Below are 20455 nucleotides of genomic sequence, written 5' to 3'. Positions count from 1 at the left end.
GTTCCTCCTGTGGTTTCAGGTAGCTGCCCCACTTGCATCATTTCCAGCCATAGGAATACACAGCGGAAAAGGGCTGCTTCTTCCTGTCTTTCCTCCACTTCACCCCCCCGCCCCCCAGCCCCCATAGAGTGAAAAACCTTTCCTAGAATCCCCCTGGTCCTCAGGAGAACAGAGTGAAGACAGATTGCTAGGCCAATTGGGATTTCTCCAGGAATCACAGGAGTCACACACAGGAACAGGAATCACACCAAAAAAGCTATCAGGGTTCTGCCAGTCCAGCCCCACCTGCTTCCCAGTGTGGTCCCATGTGCTCTCTCCCCACCTAGGCATATGCTCCTGGAGATGCTAGATGCACCACCCAGGCTGCCCCAGGTGTCTCTTGAAGGACCTTCCCCTTGGGCCAGAGTGAGCAGCCTGGCCCATTTTGCAGACTAGTGGAAGCCTTCTTTTGGGGACAGCAACAAGGAACCAGGCATGTAAGTGGCCTCGGCCCTAGGATGAGAGTGCGAGGTGCTCACGGTGAGGAGAAACCTGCTGGGTAGAGTTCTCAGATTGGAGAAGGGAAAATTACCTGAGCAGAGAGAGTATCACCCACAAGGGGTGGCAGAAGGGGAGTACGCGAGTGGTGAGCTACACTGCCCCCTGCTGGCAGGTCGTGGAAAGGCCTCTCCGAAAGCCTACCTTGAGTCGGCATCCCAAGGAAAGATGATGTTTTTCCTCTTAATTTCCCCGTAACCGGTAGGTGCCGTATAACCAACATCGTGAAATGAAATGTCATGACTACATTTGTACTCGTTTAGAAGCGAACTAGGTCATTATAGTGGAAAGACTAACATGAAAAGGCGTGGAGGTGGGAAAGGGGAACAGGGCATCACCAGCCGAGGTGTGGCCGAGGGTTGGGATGAAAGCCGGAGGAAGGTTGGGCCTTATCCTGTGGCAACTGTGAGTCACCCACCCACGTGGCATACCCAGAGCTGGTGTCACGTACGTGGACACGTGCTGGGGACCCGACAGACGAAAATGCGGGCCGCGGTCAGCCCGCCTGCGAGAGAAAGCTTGCTTGAGGGCGTGGTAGCGCGCACGCGCACGCACCGCGCCTGGGAGCACCCCGCCCAGTCGCTCTTCACGCCCACGTGTTCAGCCCCGTGCGCCTCCGGGGCGTGGCATGGGGCGGGGGGAAGGTTGCTGCCGGCCACCACCCCGAAAACAAATCCAGCGGGCGGAGCTAGGTCCGTGGGGTCCCCGCCCTGCAGGGTGACTCACCAGCGGATGGGCCCCCACAGAAACACCCTGAGGGGCCGGAGGCGGTAGCGAGGGCGGTAGCTCGGACCCTGAGACTCGAGCTCCGGCCGCCTGGGGTTGGTGGGCGTCGGCTGCCCCAGTCCTCCCAGCAGCTATCAGAGAGCAGTTCTCGAGGCCCGGGTCCTGGAGCTCCAGCCCCAAGCTGAGCCCCTTGAAGTTCTGGGGATTGAGTATTCCCCTGCTAAGAGGGACAGGACTTCCGGAACGGAGGAGTGGGGATCCTTTCTGAATTGAGATTAGGAGGGGCACACACCTAGATGGGGGTTCAACTCCGGTTGTAAGAGAGCATTTGGATACACAGTTGAGAAAATAGGAAACCAATTGTTAAATGTCGTGTGTGCTTCCGAAGTCGGAATGCCAGGACGCGCGCGCGCGCGCGCGTGTGTGTGTGTGTGTGTGTGTGTGTGTGTGTGTGTGGTGGGCGGCGGTGCTGGGTTTCTGGACACAGGGGCTCTGCTTTGGTCGAGAGAAGATTGGGCCCAGTCGGGGGTGGGGCGGAGCGGAGATATGAAATAGTCGAAAGGTAGGAACATGTGCTTTAATGAAGCATTAGGCCAAGTGGGCAGCAGGGCCTGGAGGGGAGTCACCCAGGGCTCCCTTTTGTCACTTCAAGAGGCCAAATTTTTTCCCAAAACCTGAGACAGTCTCAGAGGCTTGGCTAGCTGCCTTGTCGATGGTTTCCTGAGTGGATTTGGTGGCCTGGTCCATGGCTGGGGAAGAAAAGGAGAGGACAGGTAAGCATGGGGTCCTGGAGAACCAGAGGCATGCAGGGTCAACCTGGCCTGGGTCCGACTCTCAGGAAGCAGTGTGGGCAGAGGGGAGGGTGTGTGCTGGGTCTGCCCACCCTCCTGCCCTTCTGCCTCCCCCTTCCCCCCAGCCCCACCAGACCTTTCTGTCCTGCCTCTGTTGCCTGGTCCACCACTTGCTGAACTGCTGCTCCAGCCGCAGTCACTGAAACAAAGAGATCTGTTAATCCCTGTTGAGGAACCGTGGACCACAGAAGCCCCACCATTGCCACCACCCCGAACTGTTCTCTAGAGTAGTCTATCCTGTAGGCTGTGGGCTTTGGGTTGGGGACTTGTTATAGGCCCTAGAGATGTATGCCATCAGGGTAAATACAGCCCCTTGATTAAGGGGCCACCCAGTCAGTGCGGCGCAGTAGCACTTTCCATGCCTCTGGGGTGTTCTTGTTTATTTGTAACTGGGCTCCTCCCTTCTGGCCTGCTTTCCATCTTATCTCCAGAGAAAATGCCTTGACAAAGGAAGGAATGCAGGGCAGGGCAGGGCCCCGTTGGACTTGGCATCTGGGCTATAGCTGCTTCTGCTGGGCATGGCCCAGACAGAACCCAGTTCCCCTTTAGTAACTCTCCCAAGGTGCCTGAATTCCCACCTTTAGTGCACCCTTAGTGCCCTGGGCCCCTACTTTTTCAAGGCCCTCTCACCACTTCCTTTACTGTGCCTCCACCCAGAGGGCAATGACGCCAGAGCCTCCCGGGGGAGGCAGCTTAAGGCATTAGGAAACAAAGTGCAGAAAGGAGGTAGAATTTCCATGGTCAGGCCATCTCCTCTGGACCAGAGTTTGTGCCTGTGGTGAACAGCGTTTCCAGGGCCTCGGGTAGGCAGACTGCTGGCTCACCCAGCCTCCAGAGATCTGACTCATTTTTGCTTTTGAAAGGGCTTGCCGCACCTACGCCCTTGGATCCCGGTCTGACACAGCCAGGCCCACAAAGAAAGAGCCTCTGCACCCAGATAACAGATAAAGTGATGTCCAGAAAGAAGTGTCCAGTAGATAGAGGCTTCCCGGTGGCATTTTAGTGTCAGTGGAGCAACTGTGAGCTTTCCCGAGGGCACTGGTGAAGGAGGGGTTGGTTTGTGTGTGGTCAGTAGACAGATTTGTGCAGGTCAGATTAGGAGCTACAGTCCCAAGGGAAGATGAGCTGGGACTGGAAGAGCTGATGCTGATGGGCCGAGGGGTGCCTTCACATGCCCTTCTCCCATAACACACCCCCGACAGTGTAACCACAGATCAGAGAAGGAGACAGCTGGAGGTGGAGAAACTAAGGATGGGGACCGGCCCTGCTGGGGTGAGGGTGGGAAGGCCCTCCTACTCAGTACTTAAAGGAAACAATTATTTTGCAAAAGGAGGAAGGCTCAGAGCAGCCCAGTGGGGTGTGGTGCCCCTGCCCCCACCCCATCCAGGTGGGCAGAGGTTTGTCTCAGGGTGGCAGAGCCTGCTGTTTCTGCAACCTACATCCTCCCCTAAGGACCCCAGTGGGGCCTCCCCACTGGTGCAGTTTCCTCAGATTGGCTCTAGCAATGCCAAAGTGCAGCCCTGGCTCCCAGGGCACCGCTGTCCCCTCACTCCCAACCCTGCCCAAAGATCATTTAGAGGGCTGGTTGAGGTGGGCGTCCTGTCCAGTCTCTGCTTCTTAGGGGACCACCCAGTCCGAGCCTGAGCGTCTGCCTGCCAACTTTTGGGCTGCCAAGATCCTTAGCTTCTGCCTCCCACCTCCTACCCTGAGCATACAGCCCCAGGACCCCTGTGAAATGCCCCAAGTAGAGCGCCATTCTTACCTGCATCCTGAGCAGCCCCTTCTGCTTGCTGCTTCAGGTCCTGCAAGCCCTTGCTGGCCATGCCTGCGGGGATCTGCGAGGTCGTCAAGGGTAACCGAAGGAACCTTGATGGTTTAAAAACCACAGCACTGACTGTGGTTTTTAAAATGACACCCAGGCTGGTCCAACCCCGAAGGAGGCCAGGGTGGGGCATAGGGCGGTTCCTAGTAGACAGGCTAGGGGAGTGACCGGGCCCTGCTCCAGGACTGGGCTGTGCTGGTCTGGGAGCATATCCTGGCCTCAGGCGTGCTTTGGTGGAAAGGCGGCAGCCCCAACAAGCGTGGGGAGACAGGCTAGGAACTACAGAGGGACTGGGCCTAAAATCCAGAGGGGAGCTGAGGGTCGAAAAGGGGTGCACACACCTCCCACACCCCAATGGCCTGATCCCTCACCACCCCAGAGGACTCCCCCAATCTGTGAATAAGGGCTTAGCACCAGGTCAGGATCTCAGTAAATTAATAATAGTAGCTGCCTTTTTTTTTTTTGAATATTTACTTTGTGCCAGGCTCTGCCCAAATGCTTTCAAGCCTCTGGAATAGTCTTTCCTACCTTGTGAAATGAGTGTTATTTATTATCAGTTTATAGGAAGAAGCTGAAGCACAGAGAGGGCAAGGAACTGCTGACAGACCAGGGAACTGCTGACAGCCAAGGAACTGCTGCCATTGGGACAGGGTGGGCAGAAGGGTGGGGAGAGTCGGGTAAGTCCCCCCTCCCCACAGAGGACAAGTCACCAGCTTTCATTCCCCCAAGGACAGTCAGCCAGGAGCTGGGAGGGGAGTTAAAGACCTGTGAGTGAGTGGAAAATCCAGGATCCCAGGGACAGCAAAATGACTCTCGAGGCACAACCTGCCCACACTCAAGGGCGAAGGGCAGGCCACCGCTGCACACCCCACCCCATGTCTCCATGGGGCATCACGACCCTCTCCTGTGTTGCTCTCTGGTTCTTCCTCTCCAGGCCTGACTGCACCTATATAGGATTCTCCCCTATCCTGAAGCTCTGGGAAGCCCCACCTACCCAGGACCACTCCGATAGCCCACTCTGTACCTGTAATGGGAGCAGGAGAAGGGAGCAGGAGCCAGGAAGGAGAGACTATTGGTACGACCGGGAGGGTCAACCTTTGGTGGGAAGGGATTGATGGAGATAAGGTCAGTCCTGGGCAAGAGGAAGGGTCTTGCTCTGAGATCAGTCGGTAGGGAGAGGGACAACTAAATGGCTGCCACACCCACCCTGCCAGCTGCAGCAGGCTGTGAGCTGAGGCCCAGCCCAGAGAGCAGAGACTCTGTGAGGAAGCACCCAAGGGCTGGTTGCCACTCTGAATACCCAGCCTGGTTACTGCCCCAGGCCTGCTCGCCCTCCTAAAACCCCATCAGCCCGAAAGACCTTTTACACTGCTCCAGGAAGCTCCCCACTGGGCAGCTGAGGATGAGGCTATTTGGCATCAGGCCCAAGTAGTCAGACAGCAGCTGGCCTCAAGAAGTGATAATAGAAACAGCTCAGAGTGTCCCTTAAAACAGCAGGGACTGCAGGAGCCCTTGATTTCAACCACTTCCAAGGGCATTTCCTCTCTCTGAGCCTAAACATCCCTACCCTTGATGGTGAGGGGACATAGTGTTACTGTAAGGATTAAATGGGCTGAAGTGAGACAGGATAGTAAGAAGCTAGGAAAATAACTTGGCAAGTGGAAGAGGGACACGGAGACAGAGAGCTGAACACAGTGGCTGAACAAATTACAGATGGGTTCAGACGGTCACCAGGGTGGAAGGCCCCAAGTCCCTGGCAGGGGTAACCTCCTCTACCCTGGCCTTTCCTCCCTGGAAATAACATCTCGGCTTGCACACTCTCCCTCTGGGAGCAGCTGGCGCCACTTCTTTTTCCTTCCACCCTGCCCCCACTCCTGACTTCTTTCCTCACAGGCGTATATCTCCTAAACTCTTAAAGCCATGGGCAGCTGGCAGCTTGTCCCAGGCTGATCCCCTGAACTGTCCCCACGGCCCCTGTTTCTCTGACTTTGCAGGGAGCTAAGGCAGCCCATACAAGTGTGTTGCTTCTTCTATGCTAAGCCCTTTCTTGTTTGTCACTAGCTTTAGTAAATGTGTCCTCATAGTCACCTGTACTGGTGTGAAATTGTTCCTACAAGTCAAGAACCCACACACTACAGGGCTAGGCCTCTGTCTGGTAACAGCTGGATGCCCCAAACTCAGCCAGGGCCCTTCAGGAGGGGGCAGGGCACCCCCAGGAGCTTCTCTAATAAGCAGAGGAGTAGGGAGAGAGCAGTTACTCCTCTAAGGAAATCAAATGCAACCCTACAGACCTGAGAGCATTTATGGGAGTTAAAGGCAAGTACACTACAGGTACCATAGGTTGGGGAGGGTCTTACTGGACTGCACAGCCCTTGATGTTTGGCCCTTGACCCCAGGAACAGGTTCTGAGAATGTGTATAGGGTTGGGGCAAACAGCAGAAACCCTTTCAGGTTCCTTCAGCTGAGGCAGAGGGCACTCACTGGGAACATGGTGAAACACTGTCCCCAGGTCCCAGGTCTAGGTGTCCCCTCACAGGTCACCTCAGTGGCCCTGCTTCTCCTCACTTTCTCTTATAACCCAAAGAGCTCTCTGGCACAGCCATGCCCCTGGTGGCCTCCTCCTGGGGCATACACAGACCTGCCAGGCACTATGCATGAGTCTGAGCCCGGGCCCAGGAGCAGGAACACCCTTGACTGCCCCAGCTCTTCCAGACCCTTCACTCCTTCCATGGCAGGGTTTGGGGGGTTGGGGGGCTAGCAGTTCCTTGCTCCCTTCTGCCTCCTCAGCAATGGATGTTAATGGCCAGCAGGCTGGGATACAACCCAGCTCAGCTGTGTTTGCTTGGTTCCCAGTCCCCAGGCACCCCTGATCCCTTGACCCCTGATCCCCACCACAGAGGCAGGATGGGAAAGTAGTCTGAACTCAAGCTTTGACTCCAACAGCCAGGCCTGGGGCAGATCACTTACATGCTGTGAACCTAACCTGTCTGAGTGTCAAAAGGTAGGGCACCCCTAGTGGCTTGCTCAGCCACCTCTGAACAAGCCTCCAGGGTGTGATGCCAGCAGCATTTCATATAGGACATGGACTGGCCCAGTCCCAGGTTATTTGAAAACCTGGGGAGTGGTTGCATCTGCTGTAAACTCACTAGAGCCCACTCAGTCAAGATGGCCATAGTAGAGCATAGGAGTTGTTAAAGAGAGAACCATGGGCCCAAAATGGTGTCACTTATGCTCAAAGTCCATGATACCAAACCTAGATTTAATACCTGATTTAGTTGTAGTTTCATCTTCCCACAGAAACATAACCATAATCAACCAGTATGGAATTTTCTGATCAAGCACTTACTAAGGTAATCTGTCACATGGGCCCTCCCCATGCCCCTCTCCCTAGAAAGAAGAGGCAGTCTGCATCATAAAAACCCTTCATTCTTTTCCCCAAAGAAAATGTGTCCCTGCCCCCCCCTTAATTTTTTTTTCCTTTTGTCATACCTCCCTCACCCCACCCTTCTTTCTGTAAACATCTCCCATTTCGTACTACCCCTCAGAATGCCCTTCTATTTGCTAGATGGGATGCTGCCCCATTCATGAATTGCTTAATAAAGCCAATTAGATGTTGGTTGAACCCTGGATGCCTTGGCTCAGTAGATTGAGTGCTGGCTTGCGAACCAAAGGGTCACTGGTTCGATTCCCAGTCAGGGTACATGCCTGGGTTGTGGGCCAGGTCCTCACTGGGGGGCACTTGGGAGGCAACCACACATCGATGTTTCTCTTCCTCTCTTTCTCCCTCCCTTCCCCTCTCTCTAAATATAAATAAATAAAATCTTCAAAAAAACTTATAAAAAAAGATCTTGGTTGAATTTTTAAAAAAGATTTCCATGATGAGAGAAACATCAATCAGTTGCCTCACTTGGGGACCAAACCTGCAACCCTGGCATGTGCCCCGACAGACAATGGAACGGGTGACCCTTCACTTTGTGTGATGATGCCCAGCCACCTGAGCCACACTGGTCATGGCTGAATTTTTGTTTTTTTACAGAGTCAACTGAGTGGCTCTGGAGTGAGGCCACCTGGGCTTCTGCCCAGTCCTATACTTGCTTAGCTGTATGCTCCTGGGCAAGTTATTTAACCTTTCTGTTCTTCAGTTCATTCTGGATGAAGCTGGGATCAGACAAACTATTTATTCCCAGGATTAAATGAGGTAAAACAAACCCAGACTGGGGTGGCTCGGTTGGGCATCCTCCTGCAAAGCAAAAGGTCACCAGTTGGATTTACAGTCAGGGCAGATGCCTGGGTTATGGGTTGGTTCTCGATCCATGATCAATGTTTGTCTCCCTTTTTTTCCTTCCTCCCCTCCCCTCTTGCTAGGAATGAATAAAAGATTAAATGAGGTAAAGCACTCGGAACTGTCCGACACCTAGGAGGAGCTCGACAAGTGTTCATTTTTGCTATTTTTCTCTCAAGGTGGAAGCTTCTTCTCCTACATCTCAGTTGTTGTGTTTTCTGATGCTTGACAAACTCCTTGGGGAAGGAAGGTGGCAGTTTGAGCTGTTGTGTCCTTCTCTGTGAGGAGGTGGATGGAAGACTCCTGGCTATGAGTTTAGACTTCACATCTTTGAAAGTTACCATCTACTCCAGGGAGGGGTGTTCGGTGTCCCTTTCTCCAAAGGGCACTGGAGCCAAAACCACATGTCAGGATGGCCCAGGAGACCCCCCACTCCCCTTCCACGGTCATGGGCCCATCCCCACAGGGCGAGGTAAAGCTCAAACCTGCAGGCGTTTGGTCTCACACTCCTCAGCACGGCCTGTCCTGGAGGTTGTCGTGCAGCCCAAAGCAGGGCCACATCCTCCATCCTCCAAGTTAAAAGGCAATGGTGGGTGAGTTGGGGGTGGGAGAAGTTCCCTAAAGGCAGAACCTGCTCTTAGCAGGTTTCAGAAATGCTCAGGGTGTCTCTGTAGGGCACCTGGCCCCAGGTCAGAAGGCTGGCCCAGCCTCTGTTCCCAGGAGGGTCCATGGAGCTTCTTCATGAATGAGGCAGCACACAGAGGAAGCATGGTACTTGAGTTTTATTTGGAATCATTAAAAAGAAAAATTCACAGCAGCGTCTATGGGGTCAGAAAGACTAGAGGCTGGGAGGACAAGGGAGAGAGATGAAAGTGGTAGCAGCACAAGAAGACAGGCCTGGGTCGCTGAGCGAAGGTGTGGGGGGACATGGGCAACCCCAAAGGTCACTCCAGGATTGGGCACTCCAGTGCCAGGAGGGGATGAGCCCCAAGGCTGGGCCTTGGGTCCTCTGGGCCTCTGCAGAGGACTTGCAGCCCTCTAGTCTCCCATACTCTTGGCCTAAGAGAGAGAGTGACTTTCACACACAGCTCTGGGCCCCCATCCCGTAGCGGCCTGAGTGGGGCAAGGACAGGAGTCATCAATAGCCCTCTGCCCTGTGGGGTCAGTCATGAGAAAACCTCACACATCGGCTCAGGGGGCTGCATTAGGTCAAGAGCCTCCCCTGAGGGCTCTGGTACCTCAGGAGGGAAACAGCAAGTCGGTGGGGACGGGATCCCTGTCTGAAACCTGCTCTGGTGGGAGGCTGGCCCAGGGACCCTGGTGTCTCTTGGGAGCCCAGTTCCTACCTCCTCAGCCGCTTCCTCTTCCACTTTGGCCGGCTCATCCTCCTGTTGCGGGGCAGGCTGCTTCAGTTCCTCCTGTGGGCAGCAAAGGGAATGTGGGATTATATGGGGGCACTGAGCCTCCAGCTGCTCCAAAACTGTGGCCTCATCTACCTTGGCCTCAAAGGTGAGCCAAGGCGCTCATCACCTTGTTGCACACGATAGGCCAAGGTGAGTGAGGTGTGAGGGCCGGACTGACTGTGGGAGTGACAATCACCTAAGAGCCCACAGTAAGGGTTCTGACTGATGGTGCCGAGGTATCTTGGAGCCCAGCTTTACCTCAGCAAGCTGATGCTGAATCTCTGTGCAGCCCATGGTTGGACCTCGATGAGGAAACCTGGTGGGGTGGGGCAGGGGCATGTGGGCAGTGGCCCCTGAAGTCCTAAGCTTGATCCCACCATCAGTGTCCCTGAATCACTTGATCACACACCCTTGTCCTGAGTCGCCAGAAAAGCCTAGGAGAGGGACATATCACACCGAGACCCTGAGGCCAGGGAAACCAGGTATCTAGCTTGAGGTCTGAGAGTTCAAAGCAGTGGGGCTTGTAGGGATCAGGTCTGGCTTGCTCCAGGCCCACCCCGTCCCCAGGAACATGAATGCCTCTTTCTTTCTCCCCACCTCCTGGATGGGCTGGCTCTAGGCTCAGGCTATCTGGTTGGGGCCAGCAGGGGTTATACTGTCCTCTCCTACTTCCTGTCTCTACCCTCCTATATCCAGCGGGACACTTGCCTGAGATGGAGGCCTGCCTAGAAGTGACTGTGCGACAGCTGGTGGGCAGGGCCAGACTGGGTGATCAGCCCCTACTTCTGGAGGGTCTGTCACCTGTGTCACCAGTTCACTGGGTGGTGATTTGGGACTGTCCTTGGGTGGCCACTTCTACACTAGGGTCTGGGGTGCTCCATGGTCTCGCTAGCCCTCCTCCAAGGTCAGAAAAAAGTGCCCAAGCAGCCTGGCCCTACCCCAGGACCTCTTTTGGTGGTAGTATGGGAGGGAGGGCTTTGGCATGTCCTGGAGCATATATGGGTCCTGCCCAGAGGCACTGATGATAATGATAATGATAATGATAATGATAATGATAATGATAATGATAATGATATAGTCACCTGCCTTTCTTGGGTGCTCACCAACAGCCAGTCCTAACTGCTCTGTGGGAGCCATTTCCCTGCATCATCACACAGCCCAGTACTCTCACCTCCTTCCCATTTAAAAAAACAAGGAAGGAGAGGTCCAGAGAGGTTGAGTAGTCAGCCTCCCAAGGTCAAAGAGCAGTAAGTGGCAGAGCTGGGAACTAGGAGAAGGAGCAGCTACCTCTCCAAGGACTTGGAGACCCTGTGCTGGTCTTGGAAGGAGACACTTAGGTGCTTCCCCCAGAGCCGTGGGTGGGGGGAGGGCAGGGTTGCCTCTCCCCTGCCACTCACCCACACCTAGAGCAGGGATTCTGAGTGCTGGGTGCCCTGGGCAGCTTATACCAGGTAGGGGAGCTTTCTAGAGCATGGCCTCAGACACAGCTGGAGACAGCCCCTCTGAACTGGGAATGCCTCCTGCCCCAGTGTGGACCCTGCTCCCACTGCGAACTTGCACTCGTACAGTGGCTGTCTGTCAGAACACAGGCTTGGAGCCCAGCTGCCCTGGGATTTGCAGGCTCACACAGATTAGCCATGGGACTATGGGTACAATACTTAGTCTCTCTGGGCCTCATTTTCACACCCTGTCTCAAGAGTTGTGCCAATTAAATGAGTTAATAAGTGTAAAATACTTCAAGCAGAGCCTGCTCTGTTCTGGGTGCTAGAACACTTCACCCCACCAGCCTTTACCTCCTGGGAGTACCCCATTGCTCCTCCTGTGCTCTCTGCTGCCGGGCAGCACACGCACGTGCACACACACCCTTTCACACTCAGGTGCACGCTGAACACACAGCTACAAAGGCTGAGGAGAAGGGTGGGGTCAGTTTCAGTTTACCATCACTTTGGGGGTGCTGCTTTCCAGATTCTCCTGGGAGGAGGCAGCTGCCCACCAGGCAGCTGGGGAGAGTCTGGTCACTGGGCTGGTGGTGACTCCCCAGTGTCCACTTCCTAGGTTGCTGCTGGCTGTCACCATGTGGGACCCACAGGACCCTGCTTTCATTAGTCAAACATGGTATATTCTAAATGCTGAGCAAGAGGGTGTGGCTTTGAGACATTTTCCTGTTGGCCCTCAAACTGCCCCCGTGGAGGGTGGCTGTGAGGATTCTACATGAGTGGGTGTGAAAACACCAAACACAGGTCATGGGAACCCCGTAAGTCTCCATTTTCTTGTGTGTCAGTGGGATGATAATGCCTCTTCCTCCGCTGGCCGCTCCGTATGGGCTCCACAGGGCACTGAGTCTGGGGCTCATTTCCCCAATCCCACCCTTTTCCTCTGAGTAGGGACCCAGGGGAAAAGATGGGACTGGTCTGAGAATCAGGGCTAGGGAGCAGGTCTTACCTTGGCTGCCACTCCCGAGATGATCGCAATATTTTCTGCCTCCTCCACAGTCTTGGCAGCCACTGTGTTGACACTGCTGACCACTGCCTCGCTCACGGCATTGGCCTGCTCCTTGGTCTTCTCAGCCACTGTAGGAAGACTTTGGCTGGCTTCGTCCCTGACCCCACCCTACCTCGGCCTGGCCTACCTAAGTCAGGCCTGAGCATCCCTTCCCCAAGGCACACAAACCTCTGGCTCTAACAGAGAGTCTGCGCTGCCTCCTTTTTGGCTCCAGGGAAGCTTCGATGATTATGAGGCCAACCCTGGGTCTAGCCTCAGGTTCTGATGAGTCTGGGTACAAGTACAGCTTGGGATCCCAGTTGGGAAGTAAGGAGGATCCTGAGCTTGGGTCTTTAGTATCAGGGTGCAGAAGTCCCTGGAGGTCCCAACCCATACATCCCTTGGTCTTGGGGCTCCTCACCTGAGGTCACACTCTGCACAACACCCTCCTTGGTCTTGGCTCCTGGGGAGAAAATGCAGAAATCAGCCCAGACCCAACTCCCTGGGAGTGGAGTTGTCAGGGCAACAGAACAGCTGGACAAGCTGTGGGGTCAGCAGTGAGTAAGGATGGTGTCTGGAGACCCGGAGTCCCTTCAAAGGCTGCTGCCTGCCATGTTGAGGAAGAGGGCAGATGGGAAGTAGACAGGGCAGGACGGAGGGATGAGAGGTGGGGTCTGGACCTTGCCTGGGCGTGGCCTGGGCCTCAGAAGCTGCAGCGACAGTGCTGCTGAGGAGAGCTGAGTCATCAGCTTTGCCTCCTCTTCTGAGAGAGCTGAGGGCGGGTGGGGCTGGATAGGACAAAGAGTCTGGGTCTCATCTTCCCAGTCCTACCCTTTCCCTCTGAGTAGGGTGGAGACCTGTGGCCTGGTTGCTGAGTATCTGCCAGCTCACCTGCCTGCAGGATCTCTGGGCTCAGTGTGGCTTCTTATCTGAGTCAAGGAGCCTGTGGGTGATGGGGGAGCAGGGCGAGCTTGTGCAAGCTTTTGCGTCTGCACAAACAGGTGTGTCTCAGAGCCAAGCACCCCTTTTGCTGCCCTGTCCTAGAGACTCCTGGGGCCCTGAGAAGGTCCGAACAGGCACTGATGCATGCAGAAAGGTGTCGTGTGCCCGGATACCCCGACTCAACAGCCAGGTCCTCATCCCCTCCCAAAATGTCACTCTGGGGCTGGGAGATAAGGTCAGACCCAAAGTAACTGGCCATCCCAGGCTCCAGCCACCAAGCTGCTCTGCTCTGCCCCGCCCAAACTCACCCACATACATAACACCCTCCTTGGTCTTCTCAGCGGCTTCTGTCACCCCCTGCTTGGTCTTCTCCACAGCGCCCACTACACCCTCCTTGGCAATGGAGAAGCCCTTCTTGAAGACATCCATGGTGGTGGTAGGAACAGGAGCCCAACTCTCCTTGCAAGCTGTGGCTGGTGCTGGCACAAGTGCTGCTGCAGCCGCTGTCCCCGCTGCTGCCTCTTATTGACTCGCCAATGAAATATTGATGATGCAGCGGCTGGCCTGCTGAAGCCCAGCCAGTCTGAGGGGCGGGAATTCGAAGGAGGGAGGGAGAGAGGGAGGTGGAAGACTGCCAGCAGGGTCCAGATACCCTGGGCTCCTGATGGCTTAACTCTCCCTTCCTGCCTGCTGCCTTCCCCAGAGGGGCTGCAGAGGTCTGGACACACCCTTATCCATCACTGCCTCTCATTCATTTACTGCCTTACCCACCCACAGAAGGGGCCCTGGCCAGGTGCTCTCAGGCCTGGGGCTGTTGTGTCTGTGGACATCTAGGGCATGAAGGGAGGAGGCTTTGCTACCAGAATCCAGGTAGGGTAGGGGGCAGGGCTGCACAGGCCTGTCAGGCAAGAGTGGCCAACCTCCCATGCCAGCCCAGGCTGCCTAGCCACTCACTGTGGAAACCCTGTCCTGGGGCTGTGGTGAGATGAAGTGCAGGAGCTAAGACGGGCCCACAGAGGTTTCCCCATGCCATGGCCTCTGGTAATACATGGTATGGCCCTTAGACGGCTCCTGTCCCCCTCTGAAACTCTCCTCCACCTGCTGGCTCCCATAGCCCAACAGTGACAGGCACTAAGCAGGAATGAAGCACCCCCCACTTCCTGGCCACCAGCACGGATTTGGACCAGTCTCCCTGAGACTCACTAACTGCTTCTTACAGCCCCACCTCAACCTTTCTGCTCTTCTCCTCACTCACATGGGGACGTGTTCAGTGGGGCCACTTCCTTAGGCCTCCCAAATTCCCAGGGTTTGTGACCCAAGTTCTCTCAGGGCACAGGAATGGGCTGGGTTGTTAGCTGCCACTGTGTGTGTGTGTGTGGGGGGGGGGGTGGGCTGGACCAGAAGCACCGGTTGGGCTGGCCTAGGCCACTTCCTCTCTTTGTTGTCCCCAGCTTTCTTTTTCTTCTGAGACTTCACTTGAAGCATTTCTGGAATCACTGGCAGAAGCTGAGCCTGACCACTGCCAAAATGATCCTGACACTGCTGCTTAGCCTTGGGGGGGCCCTAGGCTGGGGGCTGCTGGGGGCCCAGGCCCAGGCCCCTGGTACCACGTTCCCTGATCCACACAGCCCCAGGCAGCCTGGGATCTGGAGGGCAGAGGCTGAGGACATCGACAGGGACCCCATCAGACGGTAAGGAGGGGCCTGAGCAATAGGGGAGGCCATGGGGCAAGATCCGAGCCGCAGCTTAGCCAGAGTTGGGTTCTCTGGATCTCAGTTACTCATCTGTGAAATGGGCTAATGTTATTTATAAGCTGGGCAGTTGTGAGGCTGAATGAGTTCCTGGGTACCACAGGAAATTCCCTGTCAGACCCGTGTCAGGGGTTGAGCCTGGGGGTTGGGCAGCGCAGGAGCACTCCTTGCCATCAACCACCCTGCACAGGGTATGGAGGAGCTGTGGTTCCAGAAGTTTCCAGCTGACCTGGAAGTGGCTCCTGTTCTTGGAAGTAAGTCATTTCTGAAAGATGAGCAAGGTGTGGCTGGCCTGTGAGCCACAAAGGACAGATGCTCCAGGGGACAGGATTTTGATCTGAGTATCCAGGGGACTGGTGTTGGTTCTCAGCCTGGCCCTCAGAGCAAGCAGCGATCAGAAAGGGTGCCCTACCCTACCACAGAACAAAAAGGCAGTGTGGCATCCAGTCAGCTCTGCTTCAGTACCCTGCTGGGAGTGAGTGTAGTGGTTTTGCCATTGGACAGGACACTATTTTCCAGCACTTTGTTTGTCCAGGGCCAGGGATCCTCCTGCTGATAAGGTACTGAATGGATGAGTCCCTCCTGAGGGCAACCCACAGCCCACAGCAGGTGCTATCTACTGGTCAGCCGCCTTGCCAAGTGTTATCTCAGTTAAACCTCCCAACACCCCCATTACAGAAAAAGAGCCTGAGGCTCAGAGAGGCTAAGCAGCTGGTCCAAGGTCACACAGCTAAGGGGAACATAAACCAGGATCTGAGCCGGACTCCAGAGTTCATGTTCTGACCCCTGGAGTACTCAAAGGCAGCTCTGGTCTCAGATGTGCTTACTCCCCCACTCACTGACTGCTCCACCTGGCTCCCCTGCCCCAACTTGATTGAGAACATCTGTATGGATTTTGAGGGTAAGAAGGACCATCTCACACCTGCACAGTCTCCCATCTGGCTGCCAGAGATTCACCATTGCATTGGCTTACACAGCCATGACTCTTCAAGGTAAATGTATTTGTTGGACACTGTTCTGATAGCAGATTTGACTAGGGAGAGACAGAGGGTAAATGTAAGCAACTGCACACTGACCCTAAGTGAGGGAAGGGCTGGCCACATGGGGAGGAGTGGCCCCAGGGTGGACCAGAGAGGCCCCATTCCTGTCCTGCCCCTAGTTCTGCTCAGGGCTGGGAGGCACAGGGCACTCTCCATGAGCCACCTGGGTCTGATTTCAGGACTAGACTTTTTCTCCTCAAAGCCATTTGTTCCATGCCCCTGTCTCTGGGCCTCCTATTCCCTTTGATGCAAGGGAGGATGAGGGGCCCAACTGGATGGGAAGGATAGTAGGAGACGTTCCTCTTTATTCCCAACTTCTGGGCTGTGGGATGGTTTGCATTCCCTTAGTGCAGGGACCGTGGGCCTCTGGACTGCCATGGGCTGCCCTGTGGGAGTCACCCAGCCATCGTCTGGGTGGCCCTGGTGTGTGCAGGGCATGTGATGGTGCACACAAGTGTCCCTTGGCCCAGGAATTCCCAGGCCAGCATGTCAGCCCTAGTCTCAGGGGCCTCCTAGGGGTCCAGACCTGCTGGATCTCCTTCCCACAACCCAGAAGCTTCAGTTCCCACCAGCCAAGCCCAGGTTGTCAAGGCCTCCAGAGGGGCTGGTTAGAAAGGAAGGAAATGCTGCACAGCTTCCTCAGGCTTTATTGCTTCCCATGCTCCTGTGGAGGGAGAGGCAGAGACACTGCTCCAGCTTCCCTCTGCAACAGGGGAGGAGGAGGTCAAATAGGCATTCTTCACTCAAGCTGGGGCACCGACACCATCGACCACAGGCCTGGTGGACCCACCATCCTTGACTGCCAGAGCCAGGCTGCCTGTCCTGCATTTGGTCCTCACGCTGGTTTGGGGCCATAGCAAGCCCTGATCACAGACCCAGATGAGACACTTTGCAAGTAGAAGGTCGAACGTGTCAACGTAAGAAGTGTCCAAACTGGAAGCAAAACCTCAATGGATTGAAAAGATGCTCTGAAGAATGGCAATTTTACAGCTTATTTTATACATTAGAATCAAAGAAGGAGGCCCTGGCAGAGTAGCTTAGTTGGTTAGAGCTTTGTTCCCGTGTGCCAAGGTTTCGGGTTTGATCCTGGTCAGGGCACATACAAGAATCAACCAATGAATGCATAAGTGAGTAGAACAACAAATCTCTGTCTGTCCGTCTCTCTCTCTCCAAATCAATCAATAGCCTTGACTGGTGTTGTTCAGTGGGTTGGGCATCATCCCACAAACTGAAAGGTGGCTGGTTTGATTCCCAGTCAGGACACATGTTTGGGTTGCAGCCCAGGTCCCCTGCTGGGAGTATGACAGAAGCAACCGATCAATGTTTCTCTCCCTTTCTTCCTCTTTTCCCCTCTAGAAATAAATAAAATCTTAAAAATCAATAAATAAAAGAAGAAAATAGAATTAAAAATGAGATTAAGGAGTTACATGAAATTCATTGGGGGTAGATTGAGGGGGTGGGAGAAAGCAAAGGGAAATCTCTGGGATTGGATAAAGAGTAAAGAGAGACACATAATCTTCTACATTAGTGGGTACAGGACAGTTACCATTGAACATCTATACTGGACAGAGATGATATTTGGGGGAATAAGATAACAATGAGGGGCTCTGTGGCCTCATGCTCTGGGTGGGCAATTGATCCCCAAGGGGTCCGGAAAAAGAGATGACTCTGACATTCCAAAGGTGTGTTAAGATTGACGTTTGTCAGGGAAGCTACAGATCTGGGATGTAAATACACACCATGACACGATTCTGGTTAGGAATTTATGTGTTCAGACCATCCTATATGGTAATTTCATGCCTCCGAGTTTGTAAGGCATCATGCAGGACTCCCCAGAGCTTGTCAAGTTTAGTATGTGACCCCTTTTTTACCCATAAACAGAACAGCCTGGGACCCAATGCCAGGTCCTGGGGTGGAAGAGGGATGTGGTTGAGTGCTTCCTCGGTCCCCAAAAGGCAGGGACCAGTGAGCTGCAACAGGGGTATTGGACTCCTTGTAAGAAGAGGCTCTTTTCGTGCTCCCTGGTTTTGCTGGGATTGGGGAGAGTAGCAGTTTAGGATGTGACCTCCTCAGAGGAAGGACTGAGTCTGTGGGGAAAAACACTGAGCCCCAGGCAACCTTGCCTGGGCATGGGTGCCCCATGTCCACACTGTCGTGACAGCGCTTCAGTCACCACTATTTTTTCCACTTTACATGTTGTGAGGCTTGGTGGGGAGGGAGCTTGCAACATAGGATCACATAGCTCCTAAGAGACAGATCAGAGTTCAGACCACATCGGCTGGGCTGCAAATCCCAGGTGACCTCTGTCCAAGATTATCTCTCCCAAGATGGGTGGTAGTGTAGAAGATGCTACTTCCAGCATTCAGCCTCCCCTCAGGCCCCAGCATCAACTTCTCCTTACCCATGCTCAAGTGGCATTTGTGATTTTTGCAGCTGGACCCAGGAAAATCATGCATGTCACTGGGGGTCACGCAGGATCAGGATGGAGCCCAGACCTGTGGCTGTATCTCCTGCACCCATTTCTGCTGTCTGAGACACAGGGCCCTGGGCACAAACAGGGAAGAGCCCCACTAGCCAGTGTAATCCTCAGAAACCCTGGCTCTGGGCTGGGAGTCAAGTGGGCCTCAGGCTCCTCTGCCAAAGACCATTGCTAGATCAAGAACAAAAGCCTGAGAAATTCACCCCTGCAGTGGTCACATTCCTGGCTGTTTTCAGGACCTTTGAAAGCAAGGATGCAGAGAATACACCCTTCTTCTTTAGGAAGACTTCAGGGGCAGCTGGAGGTGGTTTTACTGGCTGCTTAAGAGGCACTTAAGTGTCCCAGGGGTCAGTGGCAGCAGCACATCCATAATTCAGGAGGTTCTATCAGCCCTTTCCCTGTGAGAGGTTCTCTGCCTTCTCTATGGCCTTGCCATGTCCTCCCAAGGAGAGACCGGAAGTGGGAATTTTCTCCACCTTTCCAGAATTAGTCAGGAAAGGGTAGGTGTGACTTGCTCAAATACCAACCCAAGAATAGGGAGGCAGAGGAGAGGAGAGCCCAGACCACCCAGCTCCCATTAGAGGCTCTAAGGGGGTCAGCTACCTCTTTCCTGCCTGAAACTGGGCATCAGGTCAGGGCCGAGTTGGAGGCCCAGGCCAGGCGTAAACATGGCTGGAGGACCCCTGCACTCATTTCTGGGTTGGTGCCTCCCTCTCAGTGGACCACTGGGCGAGGAGGGTGCAGAGAGGGCACTCCTGAAACCAGGAGACAGTGAGAACAATGGGGCACCTTAGGGAGCTGGGCCTGGAGGGAGGGCAGGGGTGGGGAGTTGGAACTCAGCCAGCAAGAAGCTGCCAAGAGCTTGAGGAAACCAAAGCAAAGGTCAGGAATGTTCCCAGGGCTTCTGGGCCAGAGCCTGTACTGTGCCAAGGGGATGGGGTTGCCAAGGGAGGGGGAGTGTGCACAGGGAGAATGGCACTGCTGGAACCCGAGATTCAGGCAGGTCAGGAGAGAGTTCCTGGCAGGAAGGGTGGGTGCCAACGCTTCCAGTTCAGGAGTTCCAGGTGGAAAGTCCCAGTCACTCCTGGCAGGCTGGACTCAACCCAGCATTTCCAGGACCCAGGCTTCCTGGACCCTCTGAAACAGTTCAGAGGATGTGCAAGGAGTGAACTTTGTTTTAAGTATTTCTCAACCTTGAACCTATTGACATTTGGGACTAGCTGACTCTGTTGTGGTGATGCAGGGCTGTGCTGTGTGCTCTGGAGGGTGTTGAGCATCGTCCTTAGTCTCCACCCACTAGATGCTGTTAGCACCCCCACCCTCCTAGCTACGACAACCATAAATGTCTCCAGAAGTTGCAAAATACATCTGTGGGAAGCCCTCTCTTCCCAGTTGAAAACCACTGGTTCAGATAAAGAGTTTCTCTAGGACCAAGCCTAGATTCCAGGAATGTCCATGGGGCCCAGGGCGGGGGCTGAGTTTCTGGTCCTTGGACAGTCTGTGCAGGCTCTGCACCCAGCACTTTTCCAGTCCACTGTTTCAATGTTGAATAAACATTCTCTGCTTCAAATCAGGGCCAGCTTCATGGACATGTGACCTATGTAGTCTGCACAGGACTTAACAGAAGGGCCCCACACTTGGTTTAATCTCTATCGTTGACTCTTATTTTCATTTTTGTACTGTTCCCCACAAAACATGCAGTCCATCTTGTGTGAAATATTTCCTGTCTGCCCCTTTACAGAAAAGTTTTGCTGACCCTTTGGGGTAGAGTCAAACCTACAAAGTTTGTTGAAACAATCAGAAGCCCCAGGCCCCTCTAATCCTCAAAGGCAGTGACTTCCAACCCTTTAGGTGGTTCTTTTGGCACTTACCTCTGTATCTCTAGCATGCTTATATGGCTACTTCTTAGGCAGTAGCATTATCTAAGATTCAGCTCTCATTTCTACTCCATACCTCAACTCAACATGCATGCATGTGTGAATGAGTACATGTGCATGAACACAGACACACATGTCCTAGCTGTCACTTGGCCATATTGTCATTTTGAATGTTTACATTCATATGACTACATATGCTGCTCAGAGTTGAGACTTGAAAAACACTATGCATCACTCCCCCCCCATCAACCCACCCACCCCTGC

The 20455-nt window shown here is 54.3% G+C and overlaps 3 protein-coding genes across 3 annotated transcripts in view; 1 reads left to right on the top strand and 2 right to left on the bottom strand.

Annotated features, from left to right (window-relative positions):
* Positions 1-1826: 1826 nt before the first annotated feature.
* Positions 1827-4041, bottom strand: ADIRF (adipogenesis regulatory factor). Its single transcript, XM_037163361.2, has 3 exons — positions 3877-4041; positions 2191-2253; positions 1827-2012 (listed from the first exon to the last, which is right to left on the bottom strand). The coding sequence occupies exons 1-3, from the start codon at positions 3935-3937 to the stop codon at positions 1906-1908; spliced, it is 231 nt and encodes a 76-aa protein (XP_037019256.1). The 5' UTR covers positions 3938-4041; the 3' UTR covers positions 1827-1905.
* A 4941-nt stretch (positions 4042-8982) lies between these two features.
* On the bottom strand, positions 8983-14391 carry SNCG (synuclein gamma). Its single transcript, XM_037163362.2, has 6 exons — positions 14300-14391; positions 13353-13627; positions 12524-12565; positions 12064-12191; positions 9565-9636; positions 8983-9277 (listed from the first exon to the last, which is right to left on the bottom strand). The coding sequence occupies exons 2-6, from the start codon at positions 13471-13473 to the stop codon at positions 9257-9259; spliced, it is 384 nt and encodes a 127-aa protein (XP_037019257.1). The 5' UTR covers positions 13474-13627; positions 14300-14391; the 3' UTR covers positions 8983-9256.
* A 113-nt stretch (positions 14392-14504) lies between these two features.
* Positions 14505-20455, top strand: part of MMRN2 (multimerin 2) — a 34301-nt gene continuing 28350 nt past the window's right edge. The window contains exon 1 of the mRNA XM_037163364.2: positions 14505-14735. Coding sequence (XP_037019259.2) covers positions 14572-14735 — 164 coding nt within the window. The 5' untranslated portion in view covers positions 14505-14571. The remainder of the gene's footprint in view (positions 14736-20455) is intronic.

The sequence above is a fragment of the Artibeus jamaicensis genome, unplaced genomic scaffold, assembly GCF_021234435.1.
Source record: "Artibeus jamaicensis isolate MK-2021 breed Jamaican fruit bat unplaced genomic scaffold, CSHL_Jam_final contig_332, whole genome shotgun sequence".
Taxonomy (NCBI): domain Eukaryota; kingdom Metazoa; phylum Chordata; class Mammalia; order Chiroptera; family Phyllostomidae; genus Artibeus; species Artibeus jamaicensis.
Note: the sequence above shows the minus strand (reverse complement) of the source record. Positions and strands in the feature narration are given on the sequence as shown.

What these genes read in the sequence shown, in the direction of transcription:
- ADIRF (XM_037163361.2), bottom strand. Translation starts at nt 3,937, where the DNA reads ATGGCCAGCAAGGGCTTGCAGGACCTGAAGCAGCAAGCAGAAGGGGCT. An exon ending in AGGGGCTGCTCAGGATGCAG is followed by an intron (nt 2,254 to 3,876) that starts GTAAGAATGGCG and finishes TCTTTGTTTCAG; the next exon opens with TGACTGCGGCTGGAGCAGCA. An exon ending in AACAGAGGCAGGACAGAAAG is followed by an intron (nt 2,013 to 2,190) that starts GTCTGGTGGGGC and finishes TTTCTTCCCCAG; the next exon opens with CCATGGACCAGGCCACCAAA.
- SNCG (XM_037163362.2), bottom strand. Translation starts at nt 13,473, where the DNA reads ATGGATGTCTTCAAGAAGGGCTTCTCCATTGCCAAGGAGGGTGTAGTG. An exon ending in GGAGGGTGTTATGTATGTGG is followed by an intron (nt 12,566 to 13,352) that starts GTGAGTTTGGGC and finishes TTTTCTCCCCAG; the next exon opens with GAGCCAAGACCAAGGAGGGT. An exon ending in TGTGCAGAGTGTGACCTCAG is followed by an intron (nt 12,192 to 12,523) that starts GTGAGGAGCCCC and finishes GTCTTCCTACAG; the next exon opens with TGGCTGAGAAGACCAAGGAG.